General features: G+C 40.3%; 1 protein-coding gene across 2 annotated transcripts; it reads right to left on the reverse strand.

Annotated features, from left to right (window-relative positions):
- Nucleotides 1–59: 59 nt before the first annotated feature.
- LOC147138317 (ankyrin repeat domain-containing protein 13C-like) lies at nt 60–23,333 on the reverse strand. 2 transcript variants are annotated; one of them, XM_086046185.1, is made up of 14 exons: nt 23,255–23,333; nt 20,882–21,341; nt 16,801–16,842; nt 11,113–11,217; nt 7,762–7,847; nt 6,896–6,941; nt 6,329–6,395; nt 5,796–5,940; nt 5,202–5,333; nt 4,894–5,055; nt 3,889–3,968; nt 3,463–3,561; nt 3,155–3,255; nt 60–1,967 (listed from the first exon to the last, which is right to left on the reverse strand). In XM_086046185.1, exons 2-14 carry the CDS (start codon nt 21,258–21,260, stop codon nt 1,837–1,839), a joined length of 1,575 nt encoding a protein of 524 aa, XP_085902311.1. In that variant the 5' UTR covers nt 21,261–21,341; nt 23,255–23,333; the 3' UTR covers nt 60–1,836. The 2 variants fall into 2 exon arrangements, with proteins under 2 accessions (XP_085902311.1, XP_085902310.1); XM_086046184.1 differs by lacking the exon at nt 23,255–23,333 and having other exon boundaries at nt 20,882–21,559.
- Nucleotides 23,334–24,105: the final 772 nt, after the last annotated feature.

Below are 24,105 nucleotides of genomic sequence, written 5' to 3' on the forward strand. Positions count from 1 at the left end.
CCATCGAGTGTGCGGGTGTGTTTTGACTCACATCCTTCTCAAAAGAACAAACCAGAGAATCAGGAGATTTGTTTTCTTTAAAAACATCTATATACAAAAATAGCAACTTCCGCCATGTTACAATCCAATATATTGTTGGATAAAAGTCAGTGGAACAAACTAACTCTTGAGTTGAATTTCAGGGTAAAACATACCAAAAGGAAGAAACAGTGACTTGGAGAACATGGACAGATTGTGCAGAAGAAAGGCTTTTGTTTATGTAAAATAACACAAAGAACAATACTTAGTTCCTTACAACAGCTACTCATTATACAATCCTAGTTTGGAGCGTATAAAGGTGACATAAGAAACATCGGACAGACGACATGGTACCATAAAAAACTGCAGCATTTATAACATTGCCTCAGAGTAAAAACATTTCAAATGCCACCTTTTAAGTTTGACAGTTGTGCATTTAAGAAATGAAAGCAAAAAGCTGCAGTAGATGTTACACGTGTCAAAAGATTTAGTGAATTCTATGAAAATAGATTCATTAATCAACAAAACCTAAGTACAGGTACAGGGTGTTTCCCCCACCCCAAAAATGACCTCATTTGAAAAATGGATATCTGAGTGACTACATCTCCCAGTCAAACAAACTGAAAGGCTTCATGAGAATAAAAGATGTACTACATCTCCCAGTCAAACAAACTGAAAAGGCTTCATGAGAATAAAAGATGTATCAAAATTCCAACAGAGAACAGATATACTGTAGATTATATAATCAAATACACAAAGCTTTACAACTGTTCAATACATGTACCGCTTGTGACTAGTTCAACTACTCTTATTGTGCTTTGTCCAAATCTACTTTCCAGTTACACTCTTCTTGGACTATTTAAGCACATTTTAACGCACAAAATGCCTTTTCAAGGCAAATGAATGCATTCTTCACTATGGACAAAAAAAAGCTCATGTAAAACTAACACTAAACTTAAACTCAAGTTTAATATTTTTTAGTTTTTAGACACCTCATTAAAACCTGACATTTGAATGAGAATTCACTACGTTATTAGAGTATGAAATGTCTGATTTATGGGGGAACACCCTGTACAGTAAATTTCATTTTTAATGAGTGTGAATTCATCTTGGGAACTGCTCAACATAAAAGAGGACCAATTCTTACAAAGTTAAGAGGTGTATTCACACATGTACAACTCTGCGTCATATGCCTGTTGCGTGTTTACAGAACCACACACATTTGTCTCTTTGTCAAAATCAGTGTTAACACACACGCTCCCAAACTCACACACGTAACACCTGTTTCCACCAAGCAGTCCTGTCTGGCTTGCATTTTCATTGTCAAAGATGGGAAAGGTATTTAAAAAAGGGACTGGCACTGTACCACTTTTTTGGCCCATCCTGCCACCGTGGTGTGGTGCCTAAAGGGTGGAGCTAAATGCAGTGCAGTTTCTTGGTTGAATAAGCAGAACACAAATTGTGCTTTTATCCCCTGCTCAAACAAAGCTTGCTTTCCATATGACAGGAAGAAGTTACCGTTAAATACAGTAGAGTTGTAAATCCCTATAACATTGCGTCGGGCTGCAATGACGTCAAACTATCAAGCAATCCCTCCCGTCCCACTTGGTGGAAACATGGATTTAAGTACTGTACTCAGCATCACCCTAACTGTGTTTTTTTTGTTTGTTTTTGTTTAGCTGGCTGTGGAGATGTTCATTTAGTTGAGGTGAGCAAGCAGTTAGGGATCGTAAGGTTGTCGGGGAAGAGTTGATGTTTTTTGTAGTGTGATGTTGCTTCATAAACATCCACCCCTCCACCAGCCTGTTGAAGGTTGGGTTAAAGGTCAGGGAAGCGGCTGGGGTCTTCTTTGTACTCGCTGGGGATGGTAAAAATGGTTTCGTCAAAGCTGTCGTAGCGAAACTCCTGAAAAGTCACGGTGGCCGTGATGGTAGGAAAGACTGGGATGTCTGCAAGAAGAGAACATTTAGCTGGTTGGTCTTCAATTTTATTGATATCTCAGTCAAACGTCTCAAGTCAAATGCCTCCTTTAATTGGAATCACACTTAAATATGGTTGACCATCTTTCTACACTTGCAGGACAGTCAACAAAACTTACCCAGGCATCACATTCTTCTTCACTAATGAGTTTAAAATGAGTGTTTTACTGTTTTTAAAATGAACAGCTGCTTACTTGTTTTTTTTTTTACGTGTCTATGAATGGAGTGTGGTGTAAATATGTTCTCCCTTACTTGAATCAACCCTGGGAAACACCAAAAGTTATTCTAAAGCAGTGGTGGGCAAACCTAAGGGGCCACACTTGATTTGGAGTATCTTTGCCTTTTTCGCCCTAACCTGCTTCTTCTCCATCAGTAATGGTGAGTACAGCATCTTTTTTTTTTTAATGTATTGTATTTAGGTTTTTTGGGTGTTTTTTTTACACTAATACTTTATACTATTTTGATCAAATTTTCACCTTAAACGGTGAAATCCGACTCAGGTTACATCGCCAGCGTAGGAACGGAAGTCGTTTGTCAATCGAGGACTTCCTGTAGTTCATAGTTCTTACATTTTGGTCAAATCTTTAAATTGTAAATAGTCATACTTTCAAATCAATCCTCTTCCTCTGACAGAAAAAAAAGTTTGAACATCACTAGTCAATCTGGTGACCCGTGGGGCTTTCACCAATCATCACACTATGTGTGTGTGTGTGATGTAATTTGGCTGTGTCGGCTTATAGCTCACACTAGTAATACCTTCGATTGGTTGCCATGACAATAAACATTGACAATCTTTGAGTCTAATACTTTATGTATACAGTATGTATGTTTTGCATATACTACCGGTTTTGAAGGCACACGTGGTATGTTATATTTTGTTTATCTTTTGAATCTTTGATTCAAAGAGATGATTGTAAATATTGATTGTAAACACTATGGAATATCTTTTGTTTTAGTTTTCACAGTGTTCCATAATGGACGAGCAATAAAACGATAGCGGACATAAGCACGAGGCGTGGCTCTTTACTGGACTAGATACACTGCTTGTGCCGTAAATGAGTGTAAGGTAGTAAGTAGTAGGTTCTTTAAGCCGATTGGCTGAAATCCCTGCATCTCTGCATATGTAGTCTCTTGGACAGGGAAGGTGGTCTTCTTACCGAGTTTGACAGGAAAGCCGGGAGGGAGCTTCATCTGCACAAACTCCCTGAGTTTATTAAAGTGCTTAAAGGGTGCGATCACCTCCAGAACATTCAACAACCTGAGAGCAAAACAAACACCGGGTCAGTCGAGCAAGGTCATACATATAGACTTCATCCGTCATATTTCCAGCAGTCTCTGTTACATTACAATCAAATTGACAAGATGTATTTGCCCAAAACATTTTCATTCACGCTGGCTTAACACTGCAATGTTTAAGTGACACAACCAATCAAAATTGGCCAAATGGGCATCTCATCTGACTTACGCGTCGATGCTCAGGGGGAAGTCTTGACTCATGGCTATGGTGGCCTTGAAGTTTTTCTTGCTTTCTTTGCACAGCTGCTCTCTGCCCAGATGAGGAGCTCTGAGCCGAGACGGACAACAACACGCAAGTTAGTACGACGTCTCATGTTGACAAGAAAGACAGCTTGTCAAGCAGTTGAGCTGTTTTCACTCTGAACATCCGCACAATGTAATAAGGTTTTCAAATGACCATTTGGTCAATTTTATTGATATCTCAGTCAAACACTTATATCTTAAATCTTCCCTGGCCACTCAAAGGATCAGGAAATGAATCGAAGCATCTATTTTGATACCATTTATAGAAGTAGCAGGTGAGCTGGAGCCTATCCCAGCTGACTGTAGCCTAATAAGCCTTAAAGTGGTTCGCCATGTCTGCGGAGACACTTACTTTCCATTGTCAGCAGTGATGTACTCTTCCCAGGATATGGTGTTGGGTGAAGGCGGGGTTAGAGATTGTCTCCTCACAGGCTGATGAGTGTGCACATGCAGAAAGACAAACAAAAATCAAGTTTGTCGTCAAGACAACTCCTATACGTTGTCACTCTCTATCAATGTGATGTGATTTCATCTCGGGCGCTGTGTCAACAAGAATTTAGCTTTACACTCGGTCACATCTTTGCTTTGCTTGTATAGAAATAGCTAGGTTTCTTTTTGGTCTTCTTCTCTCTGTTACGCAACAGTGAGGCCAATTTACATAACCTCAAGGGTTTCTTTGCCCATGACATGATCAGCTAGGCTGAGTCCAGCGATTGGACTAGACTGTCTTAAACACATGCAGCGGCATGATCATTGGGGGGGGGGTTCTGATCATATTTTCTGCAATAAAATCAGAGTTACTTGATTTTGAGTATCTGCCGATACCAGGTCCCAATCTGATACGTCAGCGATGCATTAAAAAGAAGAACCACCACAAGAACCTCTTACGTTGTATGATATAAAACTAAGCTATTGCTATTCCACTTAGAAATGTCTTTGCATTGTCATTTTATGCCCTTCGAAATGTAATAAAATAAGAAGACTATTTTTTTCCCCTGACACCAATCACTGCTAGTAAAAAACATGTCACCTCCCTTAAGTTGTGCTTGTCATGCAAAAGAAGCCAAATTCCAGTATGAGCAGACAGCTGCTGGGAGAGCTTACCTCTGATTAGTTAAATGGTCTTTCACCACTAGATGGTGGTGTAGAGTGGAAAGGCCAAGCACACTGGCCCGGTTGGGCCATAGTAATGAGGTCAACTGAATCTTTTTATAACCGATAAACAATAATGCCACTCTCTTTTATTTGATTCAAGTAAAAGCATATGCTAGGAAAATGTAGTATTGATTCTACATGATGTTGTTACAAGTTGTGGCTTCCTGCCATGAGTCAAGCTGAGCCGTAAGACGGGATTCACCTCAAAGTTTTGATCGATGAGGTTCCCTCCTTTGCTCAGACTCTCCATGATGGCTTTGTTCCTCAAGATGTCCTCCTCGCTCAGATGCTCCCGCCTCTTCCTGGACTCCAGCACCAGGCCGTTCACAGCGTAGAAGTCCGCCAGAAAGTTTCCAACACGCTCCTAGAGATAAAAAAAAAAAATGAACTCATCTATGGAAAGGAAGCAATATTTCAATTTGTTTCCCTCCCCACAATTCGACGAGAAGCTCTTTTGTGACAATTTGGATCCCCACATCTCCAGCAATGACGTTGACAGCTGTTACCAACCGTCTTGTCTTCCCTGAAGAGCCAGCCGGTTTGTGCTCTGGAGAAGGTGATGGACTTGGTGGAGAGCGTGGCCGAGTACACGTCACTGCTCATCAGAATATCCACTTCCTCTTCCGTCTCCGTCTCCGACTCCTTTGGATGTGAAGCACAAATGTCAACACAAGCATGTGCACTCAGTGGGAGTCTGTTTCTTGTACCGGTAATAAAGTTCAATCGAGTGGTCATGTGTACCTAATGAAGGGCCCGGTGAGTTTATACAGCATGTTAACAGGCACTACTGAAATGAAGAAGTAATGGTAGACTGTGCAATCACAGTGCGAACAGCCATTCACACTTACATTCACAGCTAGGGATAATTTAGAATTGTCAATAAACCGAACGTGAATCTTTTTGGAATGTGGGAGGAAGCCAGAGTACCTGAAGGAAATGCATGCAAGAAAAGGGACAACATACGAGGTAAACAGAAGTAAAGAACCCCCCCAGAAAGATCCTTACTGTTTCTTAAATGATCATATTAATGATCACATTCCCCGAAATTCTAAGGGCTGGAAGGAACACAGAGTGATTTTGGTTTGACATCAGTGCCTCACAAACCTCATGGTGTATCCGCTGGTAGACTTTCTGCTCGTTGTCCAGCACCACAAAGGACTCCGAAGGGATTGCGTTGCCGTTGAAGATGAAACTCAGGTCACCGCGTTGACACTTCATATCCGTGAAGTCTATCAAGGTGGTGTCCAGTCTATAAACATGTACAGAAGCAAAATGAGTGGAGTGGGAACACAAGGATTTTCAAACATGAAAATGACTTTTGGTAGTGCTTACATGACTTACACAATGAAACATTAAAAAAATAAATAAATAAAAACTTTGTTTCATGTTTACGCTTTATCATCTCTAGAGAGGGTCTTTATTAGGATTACGAGACAGCCTGGAGAAGTTTTACAGAATGCATTAAAGCATACTACATCCCAACAACACACATTCAAACATACTGTTATATATATTTTATATATAACATGTGGAAAGCTGTACTGTGGCTCTAAATAGATTTTTCACATCAGCTCCAGATGGCAAAGGCTTTCCTACTTCTTCTATTAAGTTGATTTACATTTGCTGACATGACTTACCTGATGTTGAGTCCCTGTTTGTAGATCTTACATGCATCCGAGGGTAGAATTCTGGAGAGCAGAGGCACTGCAGCATTGGAAGATGAAAGACGTGTAAAACAACACATTGGGGGGATAAATAGATATAAAAGGCAAACTCATTAATGAGGACAGTCCTCATTCATTTCCAGTAGCAAATACACCAACAATTAATTATGTGTAGCTCAAAAGCTTTATTTTTTAGAATCTAAGTCATTTGCTTTAAAAGGAACTGAAAGTGGTGATTTGTTAGATCGTGTCGTACCCTCAGACACACAAAACATGGACATTTTGTTGTTTGTTACCCCTTTTAAATAGATCCACTGTGCATTCATTTACATATACTCTGTCCTGTTAATTGCCTTTCAGTGTCTGATGGAATACCCACGCTGACATAAACAACATTGAAAATAAAAACTCCACCTCCTCGAACCAAGCATTTTATTACGTTGACACTCTTTTTGCTTATTTATTTCTGTGCTGTAATATTAATAAAGGAGACAAATCCTACTTCTTAGCACAACTGAGTTGCAGGTGAATTTGACTCACCCCAACTTTGGAAGTCCCAGTGAAGCTCCAGATAGAAGTCTCCAAGCTGCAAAAAGGTGCAATGTTAGAAGCAGTTAAAATGCTGAAGAATAATACTGGACAGCCAATTTGACATGAGCCTTCTACTTGGGATACCGTCGCTGCAAACTAACTCGTGTGTGGCATGTGGAGATGGAGATGCAAATGGTGGGTGCACACAATTTCAAAAGAAGAATATATACATTTAAGCCAGAGTACCCCGAATGATCAAAATGGATTCATCCTGAACTGAAGGAGCCCTAAAAGGTCCACGGGATATTGACAAGGTACAAGGTTCAACTCGGGGGAGGTTTGTTTATCTTCATCATGAAGATTAAAAGATATATAGAAGTGAAGACTCAAGGTGAAGCAACATTCACCAGAATCTGGCGTTGACACGCAAGCCTGAGGAAATTCATGGTTGAGTCCATGTCTCAGTTAAGCACATGGGATTGAGGTCTCATATTTGGCCATCTGCGCCGTGTCCCTCTAGGGGGGTGCACTGTTACACATCTGACCTGGTAAGTGAAATCACCGGATGATTACACTTGTCATTTAGCCTCCATAACCTCATGCTACAAAGCTACAAGTGTAACAACGCATCTAGTTATTATACAGATGGCGGTATGGCCTGCGTGCATAATGAAAAACATCACAATTGATGACAACGATTACTAATAGATAATTTTATGACACAAATTATTACACTGCATCAACTGATTTTTAATGGCATAGCAGGAAGGCCGCATCATGGTTGATGTAATCGACCACTCCATGTAATATTTAGGTTCTGAATGAGAGGAAAAGAGGACGACAACGACAAAGAGAAGAAGTCAAGTATTACATACCTCTTTCAGTGCATTCAACAACTTTGGCCTCTTGTCCTCGACACTCTCCCTGGACTGTTGCTTCAGCTTCCTCAGCAGCGCTGTTACTGGAAAACAAGACCAATTCAATGAATGAATACATAAGCCACCTGCTGTACATTATAAAACCTGCAGCACAAATCCAAATATTTGCCTCAGTCACAGGGTGCATGAAAGCAGGAAGCGCAAAGTAGATAGTTCATCACATTCACCAAGAAGAAAAGCAGCGTGGCTCCAAAATGCTGACGCTGCATACTTGTATATTACGGTAACTAATCTTTGTGGTTTAAGAAAATTCATAATCATTGTATCATATCGTTATAAAACACCTTCGGGCTGGGTAACAAATAGATTCATTGATTATTAAGTATCCTCACAGTCAATTGAAGCATTGACACAAACATAATATTATTGACTCTGTGGCTCTCCATCCCACCAGGCAACACAAAGTGGGCGCAGCCCTCAGTGTGAGCAACCTGGCAAGTAACTCACATACTCACAGAGAGCAACAGGATGGGGGTGTCTTTATGACTCAGATGCCTAATGAGTGTGGACAAGCCCAGTTGGGGCTGCCCCTGATCACCTCACTACCACTCAGTGGGACAAGATTAGAGGCATCTGCTCACCGACCACCCAACCGCCACATACCGCTGAAGAACTGCAGACCGCATCAATATTCAACCAAACTCGCTCTGTTCACACCAATTCAGTTATAATGATTAGGACATTTTCCTTTCATTAATTAGGAGATACTTTACCTAAATGGGCTAATGAAAAGAGAGTTTACACCACTCTGTGTGTGTTTTCCATCACTAGTTTAAGCCTCATTGGCAGCCCTCCCAGAACCTGAGAACAGTCAATATTGACACAGGTATCATGTGAACTCACTCAACTGGGAGGCTGGAGGCAACCAACAGGCAGACCTGAATAATGTTTTAAATATTAACAGTCAAACAGCCATTGCAGGGCAATAATATACAGCGATGTTAGCATACAACTAGAGCTACAGAATAGCTTTTCTGTCCGTTTGTAGTGTCTCCTTTAAAGGAATTGTTTGACTCAAATCACAAGTTTGTGTACAAAATACATAAACAGAAATTGGCAGAAAAGTAGTTTGTCTGGAATATCAATCAAAATGTGTATTTTCAAAGTGTCATTCAAATCGCAAATCTTCCAAATGTGTCTGTTTACCACACGTGTGTGCTGTAAATTTGGGGCTTTCAAAGAGTGACAAAGTAGGCCTCCTCCTTTGGAATGTACAATAGCCGGGCAGCCTCCTTCTACTTTCTATTCCTCTGGAGCTAATTTTCTGGTCTTTTCTGGTCAGCCTATATTCTGTCTTATCTTTCAATGGAGGAAAAAAAAACAATCCATGAAATTAGCTTTGGTTTAAAAATATTTGTCTCCTTCATTTTTGTCAAGCTGCTACTTCCCTGAATCCCCCTGGCTTCTAGAGAGAAAAACTGAAGTTCTGTAGCCAGCCTGAGGCCAAATCAATCAAGTGCCAACTACCACCACTAATTAGTGTGTCACCCACGAGCACAAGAATCTCGTCTAATGAGTAAACAATAACATGTCTGTGACTGCCTTTAAAGAGCTCAAGTCGACGGCAGAGCAGTGTGGCGAGAAGGCAACTTGGGGCACAAACTGACAAACTTCCCCAACTCAAACTAAAAACTAAAATGTAATTAAGAGAAAATACTTTCTCATTTTCAGTAGGAATCCAAACCAAAAAAAGTCAAATGGGCGAGATGGGTGAAAATGTAGGTCAAAAACATTGGATAAAAATAACTTCAGACAATAATGAAATGTCTTTTGCTAAGAATAGATCGGGATTACAGTTCGAATGCAGCCTTCTATTAGCAGTCCAGTGTAATGTGTTTTTTACAAAGGGTGGCAAGCCCAGACAAACATTTTTATTCCTGTATGTACGTTCCAGCTTGCCACAGATGTAGTGAACAGAGGGAAAAGTCATTTTCCCTTAGCACCTTTTCCATTCAATGCCATGGTGGCAGGGAAATTTCTTCGATAAAAGGTGTCAGGAAGCTGTCCCGAAAGACGCATAATCCTTAGGGAACTCAAGAATGCAAAATGTGTGAAACACAAACACTTAAGAGAGAAGCAGATAACTCCATCCTTGCTTCACTACAGGGCTGTCAATAACAAAATATTTTTGGAATCGATTATCCTATTGATTATTCCATTGAATACTCAGATAATCACACATCCCAAGGGTCGGCCGTCGCACTCTCTTTCCGGCTCAAGTGCCCCTCGCAACCGTTGCTGTGTGCTGCGTTGGTTCGCTCGGCAGTCATCGTAAGTCCAGCCATGACTCCTTCGCCTGCTCTTTATTTCTTTTTCACACATTTCCCACACATTTCCCACAATAATAATCACACCACTTTACACTCAATCACTGCTTAGCGATGTGCTCATAAGAGATGTCGGGAGCAAGTTATGCTAAGCCAAGTTAACTTGAGAACCTTCAAGTTGCACTGAAGATTTAGTGGAAGTTGCTTTGCTCCAGTAAAATAGTGATGTGATGAGGGTTTAGCTTGTTCAGTTTACGTTACAAAGTACCAAATGTGAGCTGCGTTTTGTGAAGGGCATGAAACGGGCACTCACACAAAGCGTCATTTGTAAAATACACCAAGAATACATTCTAAGTTCGAACATAAAATTGATCATGATTTTGAACTTTATTTGATCAATACACATTGTGCCAAAACAATTTTTGTTTCCAAGTGTAGCTCATTTTTGTACATAATTTACAGCGGGGGTGCTCAATCCCGGTCCTCAAGCGCCTCTATCAAGCCTGTTTTTCATCTCTCCCTACCTGAACACACTTGATACAAATGATCACAATCGTTATCAGGCTTGTGCAAAGCTTGGTGATGAGCGGATAATTTAAATCAGGTGTGTTGCAGCCAGGGAGGGATGGAAAACAGGCTGGATAGGGGCTCTTGAGGACCGGGATTGAGCACCCCTGATTTACAGTATTGTTTACTACTAATCAAGCCACTATTCAAGAACCTGACTGAGGGGTAGGTGGGGATTAGTGGAAAGGGGGATTTGGGATTGATCAGCCAATGAGGAGAGAGAAAAACAACCAACAAATTTCTTTTCATCCACACACCAAAGGCTGGAGGGCCTTGAGGAATGTCATGCTCAAAGCAAGCTTCATTGGCAGGCAGCAGCAAAATGTGTAGGAGTACATTTTTGGATTTGCATCTGTTGATCTCAACTGTTCTCTACAGAAAACTAAATTTGAATGTGAAAATGTTTCAGAAAATGTCCTCATCGTATAGCAGTGTCAGACAGTCAGATACTTACTCATCTGTCTGTCTCCGTAGCTAATAGCCTCTGCAAGGGGGCTCCATCCCTGAGCATTCTTCACCTTCACTGGTGCATTGTGGGCCAGCAACAGATGGGCACACTCTGTAGAGGGAAGGGAATCACTCCATCAAAACAGTGCAATACACCCCACACTTTAGCACTTAAACGCGTGCAGGCTGAAATTTGATGCTGTAAATTTGATTCTGTACTTGAACCATTTGGAGTATCGGCATAGTTTTGGTCTCTTTTCGAAGATAACACCTTGATTTTTTCTCCTCAACTGTCAAGTGCTACTGGAAATGAATTATGGAAGTTTGAATACATAGAAGGCCGTGGGTCGTCCGTGGGTCGGCCTTCTTTTATGTATTCAAACTTCCATACTATTCCGATACTCCAAATGTTCAAGTACAGCATCAAATTTACTTTGGTGCGCCTTTCGTTCAGGTAAAACTGCCAGGTGGAATTGCAAAGGGCTACACCCACTAAAATTAGTCAAGCAAGCAATTGTACATTTATATTTTCTAGATATTTTGAATGACGGGTTTGTGTTAAACGTGAAAATGCAAATTGTTTAGAATTTTTTAAGATTTGGCCCTGTATCCCACTAGATTAGTTGCACCTCCGCACTAAACAGTAGCCCAAACCCATCTCCACATTTAGAACGACAACAAGAGCAAACTGTACCTGACCATGTTTAAAACAGTTACTTGAGGACGATTAATGCGATATGTTCATAAAACGGGCCTTGACAGCAGAAAGCGGAAGAAACCATTTTTCCTTCTAAAATTCAATTATCTTATTAACTAGTATTCTGAAGGGAAATTGTATTATTCCCCCGCTCTCCAAGGGGGCCAGGGACGGAACCAGATTGCAAATAGCGAGAAAATGCTAGTAAATGATAAACCCCCCCCACCCCCCTCCAATAAAGTACATTTTATCTAGTACAGATTTGATGTGACTCTTGATCTGGTGAAATGAGAGTTGTAACATAATATTTTCGGTAAAAAAAAAAGCATTCAGCTGTTCCAGTTTTTGGATTTCCGCGTCCTGTTACAAATGCAATTTCTTTTCCATTCTATAAAACTACAAAAGGGCCAGCATCCATGAATGATGACACATCCTACAACTGAATACAATTAGGGATTGGGCAAGGAAAGAGCAAACACATTATAAAAGACAAAGGTTGACAAGTCCACATAACAGTTGTAGGCTCAGCCGTAAAAGGAGAATTATATCCTTCTGCTCTGTATGCAGCCAGTGGAAAAAAAACAAAAAAACACACCCACCCAAATACCAATCCTGTTGTTCCGGCTCAGATGACTGTTCTGTCACGATGACGTCACTCATTAAAAGGTTGGCGGCGTCTGGACAGCTCATTGGCGGAACACTAAGCAACAAAGTGCAGTCGTCTGCTAAATGCATAATAGGAGTGTTTGCTTGATGAGGCAGAACTTTCCCAATCTTAAAAGCTATTCCACCACCTTTTTAAAGCACCGAGCACGAGATAATGTGCAGCGACTCCATACAAGCGGTTGCACTTAAAGTGCTTCCTTCATCAGAATTAGTACAACTGCAGTTACAAGCCACTGTCCAAAACCAGCTTTGTTGAGGAGGGGCTCCTCCGACAGTCGAAAAAAAAATGGAACATCACTTGTCAATCTGGTGACCGTCAGTTGTGTTATCACTTTGCCTGGACCAAGCCAAGCCCGCTATTTTTCTAATATATTTTTTTTTAACCTCGGTCCAGGCAGTCATTGGAAGCGAGCTGCGTTGTTTACCTCTCTGTCCCATGGCAGACCTCAATAAAATTGTTCAACATTGGAACACTGGAAACGTGCCGCCAGAAATTAATTAAAAAATTAATTAATTAACAAAAAATATATTAGAAAATAATATATTTTGTCTAAATAATTCATATTGGATATTTGTTCGCAACACACCTGATGATCTCTCACGGCACACTGGTTGAGAACCACTGAGCCAGTAGGACTACATTTCCCATGATTCTCAGACACGGAAGAAGGAAGTAGTTCTAATTCCGGTTTGACACAAACAAGTACGCCTGCTAGCCATTAGATGCGGATGAGAATGAGAATGCAAACGTGGATGTGAAAGTAAATAGGAAGGAATTTGAATTAAAGACAACAAGCTGAAAAGTCGACATTCACGTTAGACCATTTTTAGACCAGTGTCGTTTTGGCTGCTTGTTTAAAGGCCAAGAGAAAAAAAACACTTTGGAAAATGAGACTCCAAGTGGAAGCTTTAAAAAATGACCTTCTAAAGACCATATCAACACCAAAGAAAGGTATACTTGATCATTCTCCTGTAAATCTACCCTAAATCTAATTTGAGATCCAGCCACAGGCTCCCTGAGTATTACTCCACCCATTGATCCGTAAGGGTGGTCTCTAGTTAATGGAATTAGGAAGCACTGCACTGTTGCCAGTAGATCAGACTGCAGCTGCCATGAGGGTTTTATATCAAAAGTAAAACATCAAACATCTGTGCCCCATGCTGCATCAAACATCTGTAATTCAGCTCAGGGATGAAGCAGCTGATAACGGGCTACCGCTGAGAAAACACACGTGCACTCTCTGACGTAAGTCTCAGTCCCTGAAGCTTTTCACCTACATATGCCATCCAATGATTGTGTAATGACAACATTTAGCAGACACAGATTACATAACCTGAGAGCCATTTTCCGTTGCCCTAAACTGCAGAACTGCTAGTTTTCATTGATACAGCACTGACATGCAGAATTTACTTGGAATAAGTATTACCGTAACTAATATATGCTGCGTGTTTCAGCATCAACCTTTACTTATAATTTAATACTGCAACTGACATTGCTCTACCCTCATATGGTGTTATTATGTTGCTGGTACAACATAAGCAGCCCACTTTTGTGTTCAGTTTGCTATGATGGTCTTAATTGTGAACAAAGCATGAAAGCATTTTGTAAAATGCCCACTATGATTTCCCAGGTGCACATTTCAAGTTCCGTATACAGAAAAACAATTCTTAGAAATGAAATTAGCTACATCATGACAGCCTGGCGCTGCGGGGTTTGTCCTCATTTAGCCATCAGCAAAATAGTGATCCCACATTTTGCAAGCCACACAATTCCCATGAATGATTTTCTGCAGGCTCAACAATACCGTAGCGGTTTTCTGAATTTGATTAAAAAAATAAAGCCAAATGCAAATGTAGATTAATATTTGAGTTTGCTGTGGTGTGTTTTGAGACATTTTCCTTTGAGGAACTTGACAAGGAGACAGCAATGTACCGGTAATCAAAATACAACAAATTAGTACATCCTCATGTGGCTCATTTCCTGGATTTGAAAAATGTGTAGTCATGGGAATAAGATCCATTAATTAAATAAATGTTTAATTTTTTTGTAATCCTACCTGAGGCAAGGACGTTATGTTTTGATGAGTATGGAATTATGTATTTTTTCTTTTATTTATTTATTAATTTTTTTATTTGTATGCAACTTCCTGGTTTACTGTTGTTTGTTCATTCATACATAACCCCCTCCCGCTCCCAAAAAAGGGGCCCAACTTTCATTAGATATAATTTCTCGAAATTTTTACGGAATCAAATGTATCTTGAAGTATAACTAGTTGATTGTGTTTATAACATCACATTCAAACATTATACTCAGTGGTCTTTTCTTCTTAAGAAATCCATTTCAAATTTTGAAGTTTCCAAATCCAAATCTTCTTTTGGGGCTCGTTTTTTTTGGGGGGGGTCACCCTGTATAGTGGACCTCTGCACCTTTGCGGTTCAGCACCCGTGGAGTCACCAACTCACTTCATTAAAAAAATAAAACTGAACGGCTTGATCATGGGATGAAATTTCGAGGCACGGTGGCCAACTGGTTAGCACATCTGCCTCACAGTTCTGAGATCGTGAGTTCAAAGCCGGGTTCCGGCCTTGCTGTGTGGGGTTTGCATGTTCTCCCCCTGCCTGCGTGGTTTTCCGCCCACATTCCAAAGACATGTGTGGTGGATTGATTGGTTGGAAACTCTAAATTGCCCTTAGGGGTGAATGTGAGTGTGGTTGTTTGTTTGTCTATTTGTGCTCTGTGATTGGCTGACCAATTCAGGGTGTGCCCCGCCTCTTGCCCCAAAACAGCTGGGATTGGCACTTGCCAAGTTGTAATTTGCTGTGCATATGTATCTAATCCTGTCTCATCTTTTTTCTTTTTTTTTTACTTTTCATTTAGCTATTAAGTTCATAGTAGCCATGCAGCGGATGATTTCAAAGGGGACATGCTTAAACCTTAGTGGGTATCTGCATTTACTGAGTGCTCTTGTTCATTCATTTTTAATATACATCCCAGGGGATTTCATAGGGCCAGATAATAAACACAGAGGCCTGCACAGACAAACAAAGTCTCTACATCAACAATGGGGCAGCCACACCCAGATTACTGTATGATGTCATTGTCATGCTGTAGCCCTCCTGTAGTCTGTCTAATCTGAGGATACCTGGAGGACATGGCAGCAGCTCAGGCAATAGACTAACAACCTCATTAGCACAATCAATTCCACAGTGTCCAGTCCTACTCTGCTGCTTCAATTCTGTTCAGGCCCTGGCGGAAAAGTGGAATCAATTGCACGTTGTGGTCCATTGGAAGAACAAATGTGAAATCCAGCACGTGGTGTAACCATGCTTGAATTGTTCCCTGTGAGGATGCATTTTTCAACAGTGCGTTCCACGACCTACTTGCACAATCAAAGGGGCAGTGAATTAATAATTTAGAATCGGGCTTTCAGTCCTGCTTCAGCAAGTCAACTGAAGACAAAAATCATTTCAAGTTTACACTGTAAGCTTGATATATCATAACATATTAATCGAGAACATCAAACTAAATGATATTCTGGAGGGGGAAGGAAGTGACATAAATATAGAGTGGAAGCTTGCATTACAAGCATCCCTGTATATGAACAATTCGAGTTAGGCACAACATTTTTTAAGTCTTGGCATGGTGAAAAACTTGTATCCCTCCACGACGTTAAGGCAGAAAGGCGTCGCATATAAGGCCACCTCTTCAATCATCCAATCACAAATGATTGATGTGGAAGACTAAAAATCATTTTATTTTCATCAGAAAACACTATTCACAGTATGTATTATTTATTGAGTTGTAGCGTATTTTTAATCGAGCAAGAAAAAGTTAATGTCAGCGTAATCATGTCAAAATAGTCCACGCATGTTGTCGGGAGGGGGAAGTTTACGATACATTCACATACATTCATTTATTTTTTAAATGTCAATGTGACGTCCAACCTTATGATTTTTCCTCCTCCCGTTTTCCCCTCCTTAGTTAAAGTTAATGAGCGATAAATAGTGTGCTTTCATTTCTATTTCATTTTATTCATTTTTAATCACACACTGGTATGAGAAGGTAAGCATAACTTAGTTTTGGGGCCGGAACAAATACATTGCATTTCTATTCATTTCAATAGGAAACATTACGACTTATGAACGTTTCAGCTTACTAACGGTCTCATGGAACCAAATTAAGGTCGTAACTTCAGGTTCCACTGTACAACTAATTTGTAGATTTCTTTCACTTTTTGAGAAAATTCATTTAATTCACAGCATTGTTACATGGACGAGCATCTGACTAAACAACCTGAACACTTGACATGAATGTAAATGTAACCGACTCACCCTTGTGCCCCAACATGACAGCCAGATGCAATGGTGTGTTTCCTGGAAAAGGCAGAAACAATTTAATGCATCGAGGAAAAACAGGCTATAACAATAAGAAGTGAACAATTAAGTTGCAATAATGTGTTGTCCATTATTCCTACACTTCGTGGAAGTGCAGCTATGGAAGTACTGCACAGTGCATTCAACATAAAGAAAATGGATTGTTAAATGAGATTAGTAACGAAACACTGAAATACAAAGGGTTCATCCTAGAAAGGCATTCTTGGGAAAATTGGCACATCCCTCAAGGGAAAACCAAGCAGCACTCACTGAGCTTTTCTTTTAGGATTAAGAGCCAAACACATTCCAGAGGAAGTAGCTTCTCTTTTGCAGAAACCCAAGTGTGGTTGACAATACAAGCAGAAGAACTCCAATATGAACCAATATGCTGGCACATGTCCAAAAGTGCTTTAGTAAACAGATAAACACAGATGTCACAACAGGCACTCAAAAGTGTTTAGACACTGCGTGGGCAAATGCTTCTGAAAACACCTATTAATCATTCATTTCATGAAGAGAGTGTGGGGCTAGACCTCTTAAAGTGACAAATTGAGAATGGTACTTTACTGCTCCAGCATGACTGACTGTACCACTAGTGCACAAACCAAAGTTCATAGAGGCAAGCCTGTTAGGCCTGATGTTTCAGGATGCATTTTTCTGTATTTCCATTGTAAAGACCCATGTGCCCGTTCAAGTTGTATGTTTGTGGAAAGGGGAGCTTAAAATGGTCAACAAAGACGTGTCACGTCCACTTCAGCGTGGATGTTTATGAATTGAATGGGAACAAAACGCTGTACATTGTGTCAGCATGCTGAAAATGTGATAAAATGGCCGGATCTTCACTGGTACTTTTTCCTCAAAAGAAACACAACAAAAAGTGCCATTTCAAAACCCTGCCATCTGTGCTATTTACAGATAAATGTACAGTATCAGCACTGCACTGGTTCATGTTTCAGCCATCAATCCATTATCTATAGCAGCTGTATTCATGACACTTATGGGTAACTGGAGCCTAAGTGAGAGATGGGGTACACCCTGGACTGTTTGCCACTCAATCACTGGCATTTTTCTCCTTGTGATTTCAGAATCAGAATCGTTTCTTGGCCAAGTATGTTTGAACACATGAGGACTTTGTCTTCGGTAGTGTGAGCCTCTCTAGTAGTACCGCCAAAAAAACACCTGAACAGCCTTTTTGAAACAGAGAGCTACTTCTTGGTAACTGTTTAATGTGAAGGGCTAACACTTTGACACTCACTTTTGGAATAACAAATTTGCTCGGATTACCTTCAATGATATGCTGTTATTACTAATTAATTATATTTATTTGTGTGAATAAACTTGATTCCTCACAATAATTAAGAAAAAGCAATATGCAACATTTTATTTCTATAAATCTGCCATTGTTTACATTTTCAAATGATCACTTCTGCAACATTCCTAGAAAATCACAATGTCTCTTCATGGTGACCTATTTTTAGAACAGTCCCACAGGCTACTCAAACGGTGCTTTGTGGACAGAGAGAGAGAATGACAGAGAGAGAGTGTTGTGGCCTAGCCTTCAATTAAACTCGTTCTGATTTTAAAGGGAAGTCAACCCAAAAATGTTTTTATGCAGCCCCACCCGTCGAAACAGAGCATTCCGAATAATATTACGTTTGTGAAATATCAGTTAAGAAGTAAAATCCACCCGTTTTTGCACATCTCAGGGTTCACCCATTTTGCCACTTACTGTCATTTGAAAATGACATCACAGTTGCTCAGGGCTCTGCTAACAACCGAACATGGCTCAGCTTCAGAAAATAGGTGAGCTGTGATTAGTTGCTACCTGAGGCCTGAGCAACTGTTCTGTCATTTTCAGTCGACAGAAAGTGACAAATTGGCCACCCCACTGAGATGGTTAAAAATGTTTGGATTTTGCTTTACTCATATTACACAAATGCAGTATTAATCAGAATTCCATGTTTGGACAAGTGAAGGTGCCTACAACATATTGCTGCAGAGAGTTCGGGGAGGTTGACTTCTTTTTTAAGATCTTACTGAATTGTGAGGCATCTGTTGTAGCTCATCCCAAAGGTGTTCATTGGGAAGTTCTTGACACCAAATTCTTTATGTGAATTGGGGCTGGGTCTTGCTGGAACAGAAAAGGGCCTTCCCCAAATCGTTTCCACAAAGCTGGAGGCATGAAAATATAGATTCAAGGAGAATTAAGGGGTAGAGTCCAACCCTGAATCACACAGTGTGATTTTCTCATCTACCTCAACTTGTAGTGATTACACTGAGAAGAAGTCGAGTGTTTAGTAAATATAAAGGCCCGGTGTAATGTGATGGGCGCATGAGGTTTCAGCTCAACAGCAATGGAATCTGAGCCGCAGACTCTGACTCACACGGACGCTTGACAATTGAACAAAACAAGTTGGAGCTCCAACCCAACAAGAAATGGCTGACCCCTGCTTGCGCTGTAGTCTGAGCTGTGATATGAGGACAGGCCGCATTCCAGTACAGACAAGAGCAACAAGGGTGTGTTTGGTCGGAAATCCTGTTTTTATCTGTGCAGACTTTGCCCTGCCAAATGAGTGCTGTCATGTGGAACTTCCACAACTCTGCAAGGCCATCATCACAAACTGAATACTCACAACCAAGTGAGATTTGCATTCTTACGAGATGTTTTTAATACAGTGTATTTACATTTTGGGTGTCAGTCAAAATATTTCATTCACCTATTTTGCGTACCTCTTATCCTCATTCTTAGGTTGAATTAATCTTTTCTTGAGTCAAATTGTCAATTTCTCACCATTGTCTAACCTATTTACAGTGCTGGCAATAATGTGATGCTTGTCAAATTAATATTTATGGCTTGATTGGTAGTAATTAATTAGATTAGCTCAAGAAAAGCGTTGGGACACTGAAAAATACATTTTTATAATGATTCATTGCACTATGACGGCAAACATTTGATCAAATGTGGGCGTTGATATTGGCCACTAATCACATAAGTGATGTTACAAGTGTTTCATCTTCCTAGTCCGCTAATCGTTTTCAACAGATAGCAGTCCCAGCAACGTATTCCCGGTATTTGTTGACGATCGCGGATGCATGTTTCTAGAGAAGACGGACCAAAACAAAGACAGAAGTAAGCACGAGACTTTGACTTTGAAGTTGGACTTGAGCAAATTGTCATGATGTGTGTTCTGAACAATCGCGGTGTACTATGGCTAGACTTTGACTTATTTCGATACTAAAAACGGGAGATTGTGCACACTGCATCTTCCTCATCTGAAGTACGAGAACTCTTTTGAGACCTATTCGGTCATGTTGCTGCCAAACAATGCGGCCTAATCCTTTCAGGATCAGTATTTGCGAAGGCATTATCAATACTAATTGTGAGTGTGTCACGCACATGTGATGTCTCAACCCAGGTTATCTGGTCCCATGTTTGATAAATATGGTGGGGCCCAGCATATTTTTAAACATTGTTTTCAAAGTCATTAAATGTGCATGATAACGCATCATATTGTCAAATTCACCCCCCAAAAAATAACTGCACTGCTGTCAAGAAAAAAAAAAGGACACTATCCATTAAAGTAATTTTCTCATCTATATTGCAAGAGTAAAAGAAGTTAACCACAGAAATATCAACACATTCAAACAATCAAACACTATTTTCACTGACACGTGTTTTTTTGCGACTTTTGAGGCCCATTGCTTTTCAAGAACATATCGTTTAAAAACTCTTATGATTTTCCGGTGTCTATTGTATATCGTGCTTTGTGTCAATTTACTGATTTCACTTGTATTATGGCTATTTTTGTAATTGTATGTAAAGTGCTTTGTTACAGATGTAGCTGTTGTAAATTTGCGCTGTATAAATAAAATTGTATTGTATTCATGAATTTTATTGCATTCCATTGTAAAAATGGTTTACAGTATTTAACAGAGTTGTATTAGGCAAAAAAGCAAGCTCGCCTAGACTTCAACAGTTGAACAAGATGTGTTTTGGGACGTTCCCCTCACGTCGGTTTTGTCACACAGCTATACTCACCATGGATGTCCTTCTGGGATATGTTTTGAGTCCGTATAAGCGACGAAAGGCGTCGCACATCTCCTTTGAACACACATTCGTGTACCGGAAAGTCTTGTCCTCTTCGGATAATGGGGTTTTTGTTGTTGTCGTCAACGACATCGGCTGAAGACGGCGTGTTGTTGGCATTGACGTGCTGGTTCTGCTTCTGCTGATGCTGCTGCGTGGACGTTGACTTGACCAACTTGTGGTTGCTGAAGATTCGACTCGCCTTGCTCTTGTTGTTCGTCTTGGAGGCGGTAAACGTCCCGGTGGCTGCCTCTTCGTCGGGTTCCAGCAAATCATCGTCCTGACTGGGTCGGTGATCCTTCCGCAGGGATCGGATCTTCTCTCCGGTCATTTTTTTAAAGAGCTGACGTGAAGGGAACAGAGGGTGACGAGGACCCTCCGGGCCAACGGATGCAATTCGCCAGCTGGAAGTCTTCAAGCAACCAACGTGAAGAGAAGAACATGAAAGACACTTTAAAAGGAGGGCTTCGCTACAAAAACAAAACGCCACAAACTGTTTTTAGTGGTTAGTGTGTAGTCGGTAAAAAAAATATTTATATATATAAAAAAAAAATCCTCGCTATCCTCCCATCGCTACTGTCAGCACAACACGAGCGCTTCTGGTTGACTTCTCCTGGTGTCTTCCGCCTCAAGTTATCGCGAGAGTTCACCACAAAGGTTACTAACGGTGACAAGCTACAAAAACAAAATAGAAAACTGCATTTAATAATCAAAATAAAATAAAACACCATTTGAGTCAATAATAAATAATTATAAGTGTATCGTATTAAATATAATTTCAATAAATTAAAAATTCTAAATTACTGTTGTCCATTCTGTCTATGTACTGTTTTTCCGTCATGTGGGGTGTGGGTGAGCTTGATCCCGTCCCAGTTTGAGCGAGTGGCGGGGTATACTCTGGACTAGACGCGAGCCATTTGCAGGGACAACCATTCACATTAATTTCAGAACTTCGAAGGCAAATATGCTAAATTGATACCATCGCTCACTCTGCCGCCTCGTTGTTAGCCCTTTACACCAAGTTGAAAACAGATTATTTTTGTATGTTTCGTAATAGCATATATCCTGGGTACTGTACAATTCTTTAGTAAGTATCGGCAATAAAGTTTGTGTTACCGTGAGCGAATGATTGCTTTGTGTACATGTGATTGGGGCACATAAAAATACACATTTGCGTTATCCCTGTAATGACGATCACGAGATGCTGGAATGAGTGGCACAACCGGTACCACATTGAAGAAAAAAACAATTGTTGAATCACACTGAAAACAAAACAATTATTTACAAGTAGGATAGAATGAGAAATTAATCTTCATTCACAGTTCCACTAGGTAAAACATGCGAAAACTCTTCCCCCCAACGGCACACCAATGGAAGCGCAGCCACGTTTTGAAAGAGCGAGAAGCGTATGCGCGGCTTGTGGTTACCTCGACTCTCACCAGGGACCTCGATGAGCGGAAGCTGTCGAAAGTGTCAGTAGGAGCCGTATTTATTTTTCAATTTAAGAATATGGAATCACAGCCGGTAGGTTACGTTATTCAAGAGTATTTACAAAAGTAGACTATAAATAATATTATCAAACGTTAGCAGGTGAATTAAAATAACAGTATGGAGTCACGGGTAAATCGCGTAATTCCTCAAAGTGCATCTGCAAACGTAATATTATCGTAGGTGGGCTAGCCACCTTAGCCACTAAATATTCACTTTCTGATTGTAAAACTCATCAAACAGATGCTTATTTCGTGGTTACTGATTTATTTTTCTCAGCACCTAGACATTATGGAATAAGAACTACATTATATACACAGACAAAAAACGTTATTTTATAGAACCACATCATCCCCTTTCAGTGAAAATGTATTGTTTGACTTCAGCAACCATGCAAGAGTGAATAAAACAATTTTATGCTATACATTTTATGATACTATTAAAAATCTCTCTCTCTCTTTTTTTTTTTACATATTTGAATACAAGTCATATATAGAATAATAAATTTATGGTTGTGGCTATTTTTTTTTTTTTTTTTTTTTTAAGAGCTGAGCATCGCCTAACCGCCACCGTGTTCCGTCCCGCTTATTTAATTGACCTCATAGTCCCGGTCCATTCCTAGTCGGCGACAGCCAATCGGCGTTGACAACGTAATCTTAATGTCACAAGCAGGCGCCGAACGACCAGACTCGCCTCCAAACAAAGACAAATAATCAAACAAAAACAACAGACGCACAGCGTGGTGATCGCTGAAATAAACAAATATGGGGCACATGTCATTGCGTCTGTGGGACCGCAAGGTACACAACACTGTTTTATTTTTATTGGTTTCCTTACGTGTCAGGAGTCCGGCACTTGCGTGTGACGTGTACAGGTTAAATCCATTCTTGACGACGTTTCGCTGACTCTGACCGACTGGGACCACGTGGGTCGATTAAATATGCAGACGGGAAATAGGAGATGCCCAGCTCTGAAAATGATGATTCATGTTTTAAAGTACACATGCAGCAAAGAAGCAAGGGCCACAATATGACCAGAGGTAGAAGGGTGAACGATACTAAATTCTATTTTTTCTTAGGTAATGTTTGAACTATTAATGTATGATTTATCAATCATGTCTCACACGTATGTATTTTGCAGTGAACATGAACTGCTAGGGCAACAACTTGGAAGGGGTATGAGAGCATGAAAATGCAGAGGGAACCTGGCGAGAAACTCTTGGATAAGATATTAGTGTGGGTTCTCAACCTGTGGATGCGTGTTTATGGGTTAATAAAGTGTTGTGCGTTGTTGTCCACCACCCATAATGCAAAGGCCACTGTTATTCTCTGTACTGTACTATGTACTGTATTTACAGTATATGCATCAATGTTGCCAACATTATGTTGGTCAAGAAATTGCAAACTAGTAGAAAATGCAGGGTCACACACTGTGAACCAAGTAGCAAAGTTAATATCGCTGGACGTGGGTTGAATACCTCTACTGTTCAGGCCACGTTAAAGGTTTTTTATCTCCTAAAAAACTAAGTGATACATTTGGAGGCACAAGAGTTCTGCCTGATCCCAGCGATATTTACATTTTCACTATCTTACTCATAAAAGACTCGAGTTTGCAGAAGGTGTTAAAAAGCAGTGTAGCAAATAATAATCAACAATTACAATGAGTCCGCTGATAGTGTAGTGGTACAC

This window comes from Filicampus tigris, chromosome 12, assembly GCF_054856515.1.
Source record: "Filicampus tigris isolate MCC_2025a chromosome 12, RoL_Ftig_1.0, whole genome shotgun sequence".
NCBI lineage: Eukaryota > Metazoa > Chordata > Actinopteri > Syngnathiformes > Syngnathidae > Filicampus > Filicampus tigris.

Excerpts from the sequence above, each read along its gene's own strand:
- LOC147138317 (XM_086046185.1), bottom strand. The coding sequence starts at position 21,260 with ATGACCGGAGAGAAGATCCGATCCCTGCGGAAGGATCACCGACCCAGT. Across the intron at positions 16,843-20,881 it reads ATCCCAGAAGGACATCCATG|GAAACACACCATTGCATCTG; the intron begins GTGAGTATAGCT and ends TGCCTTTTCCAG. Across the intron at positions 1,968-3,154 it reads CGGCTTTCCTGTCAAACTCG|ACATCCCAGTCTTTCCTACC; the intron begins GTAAGAAGACCA and ends CTCTTCTTGCAG.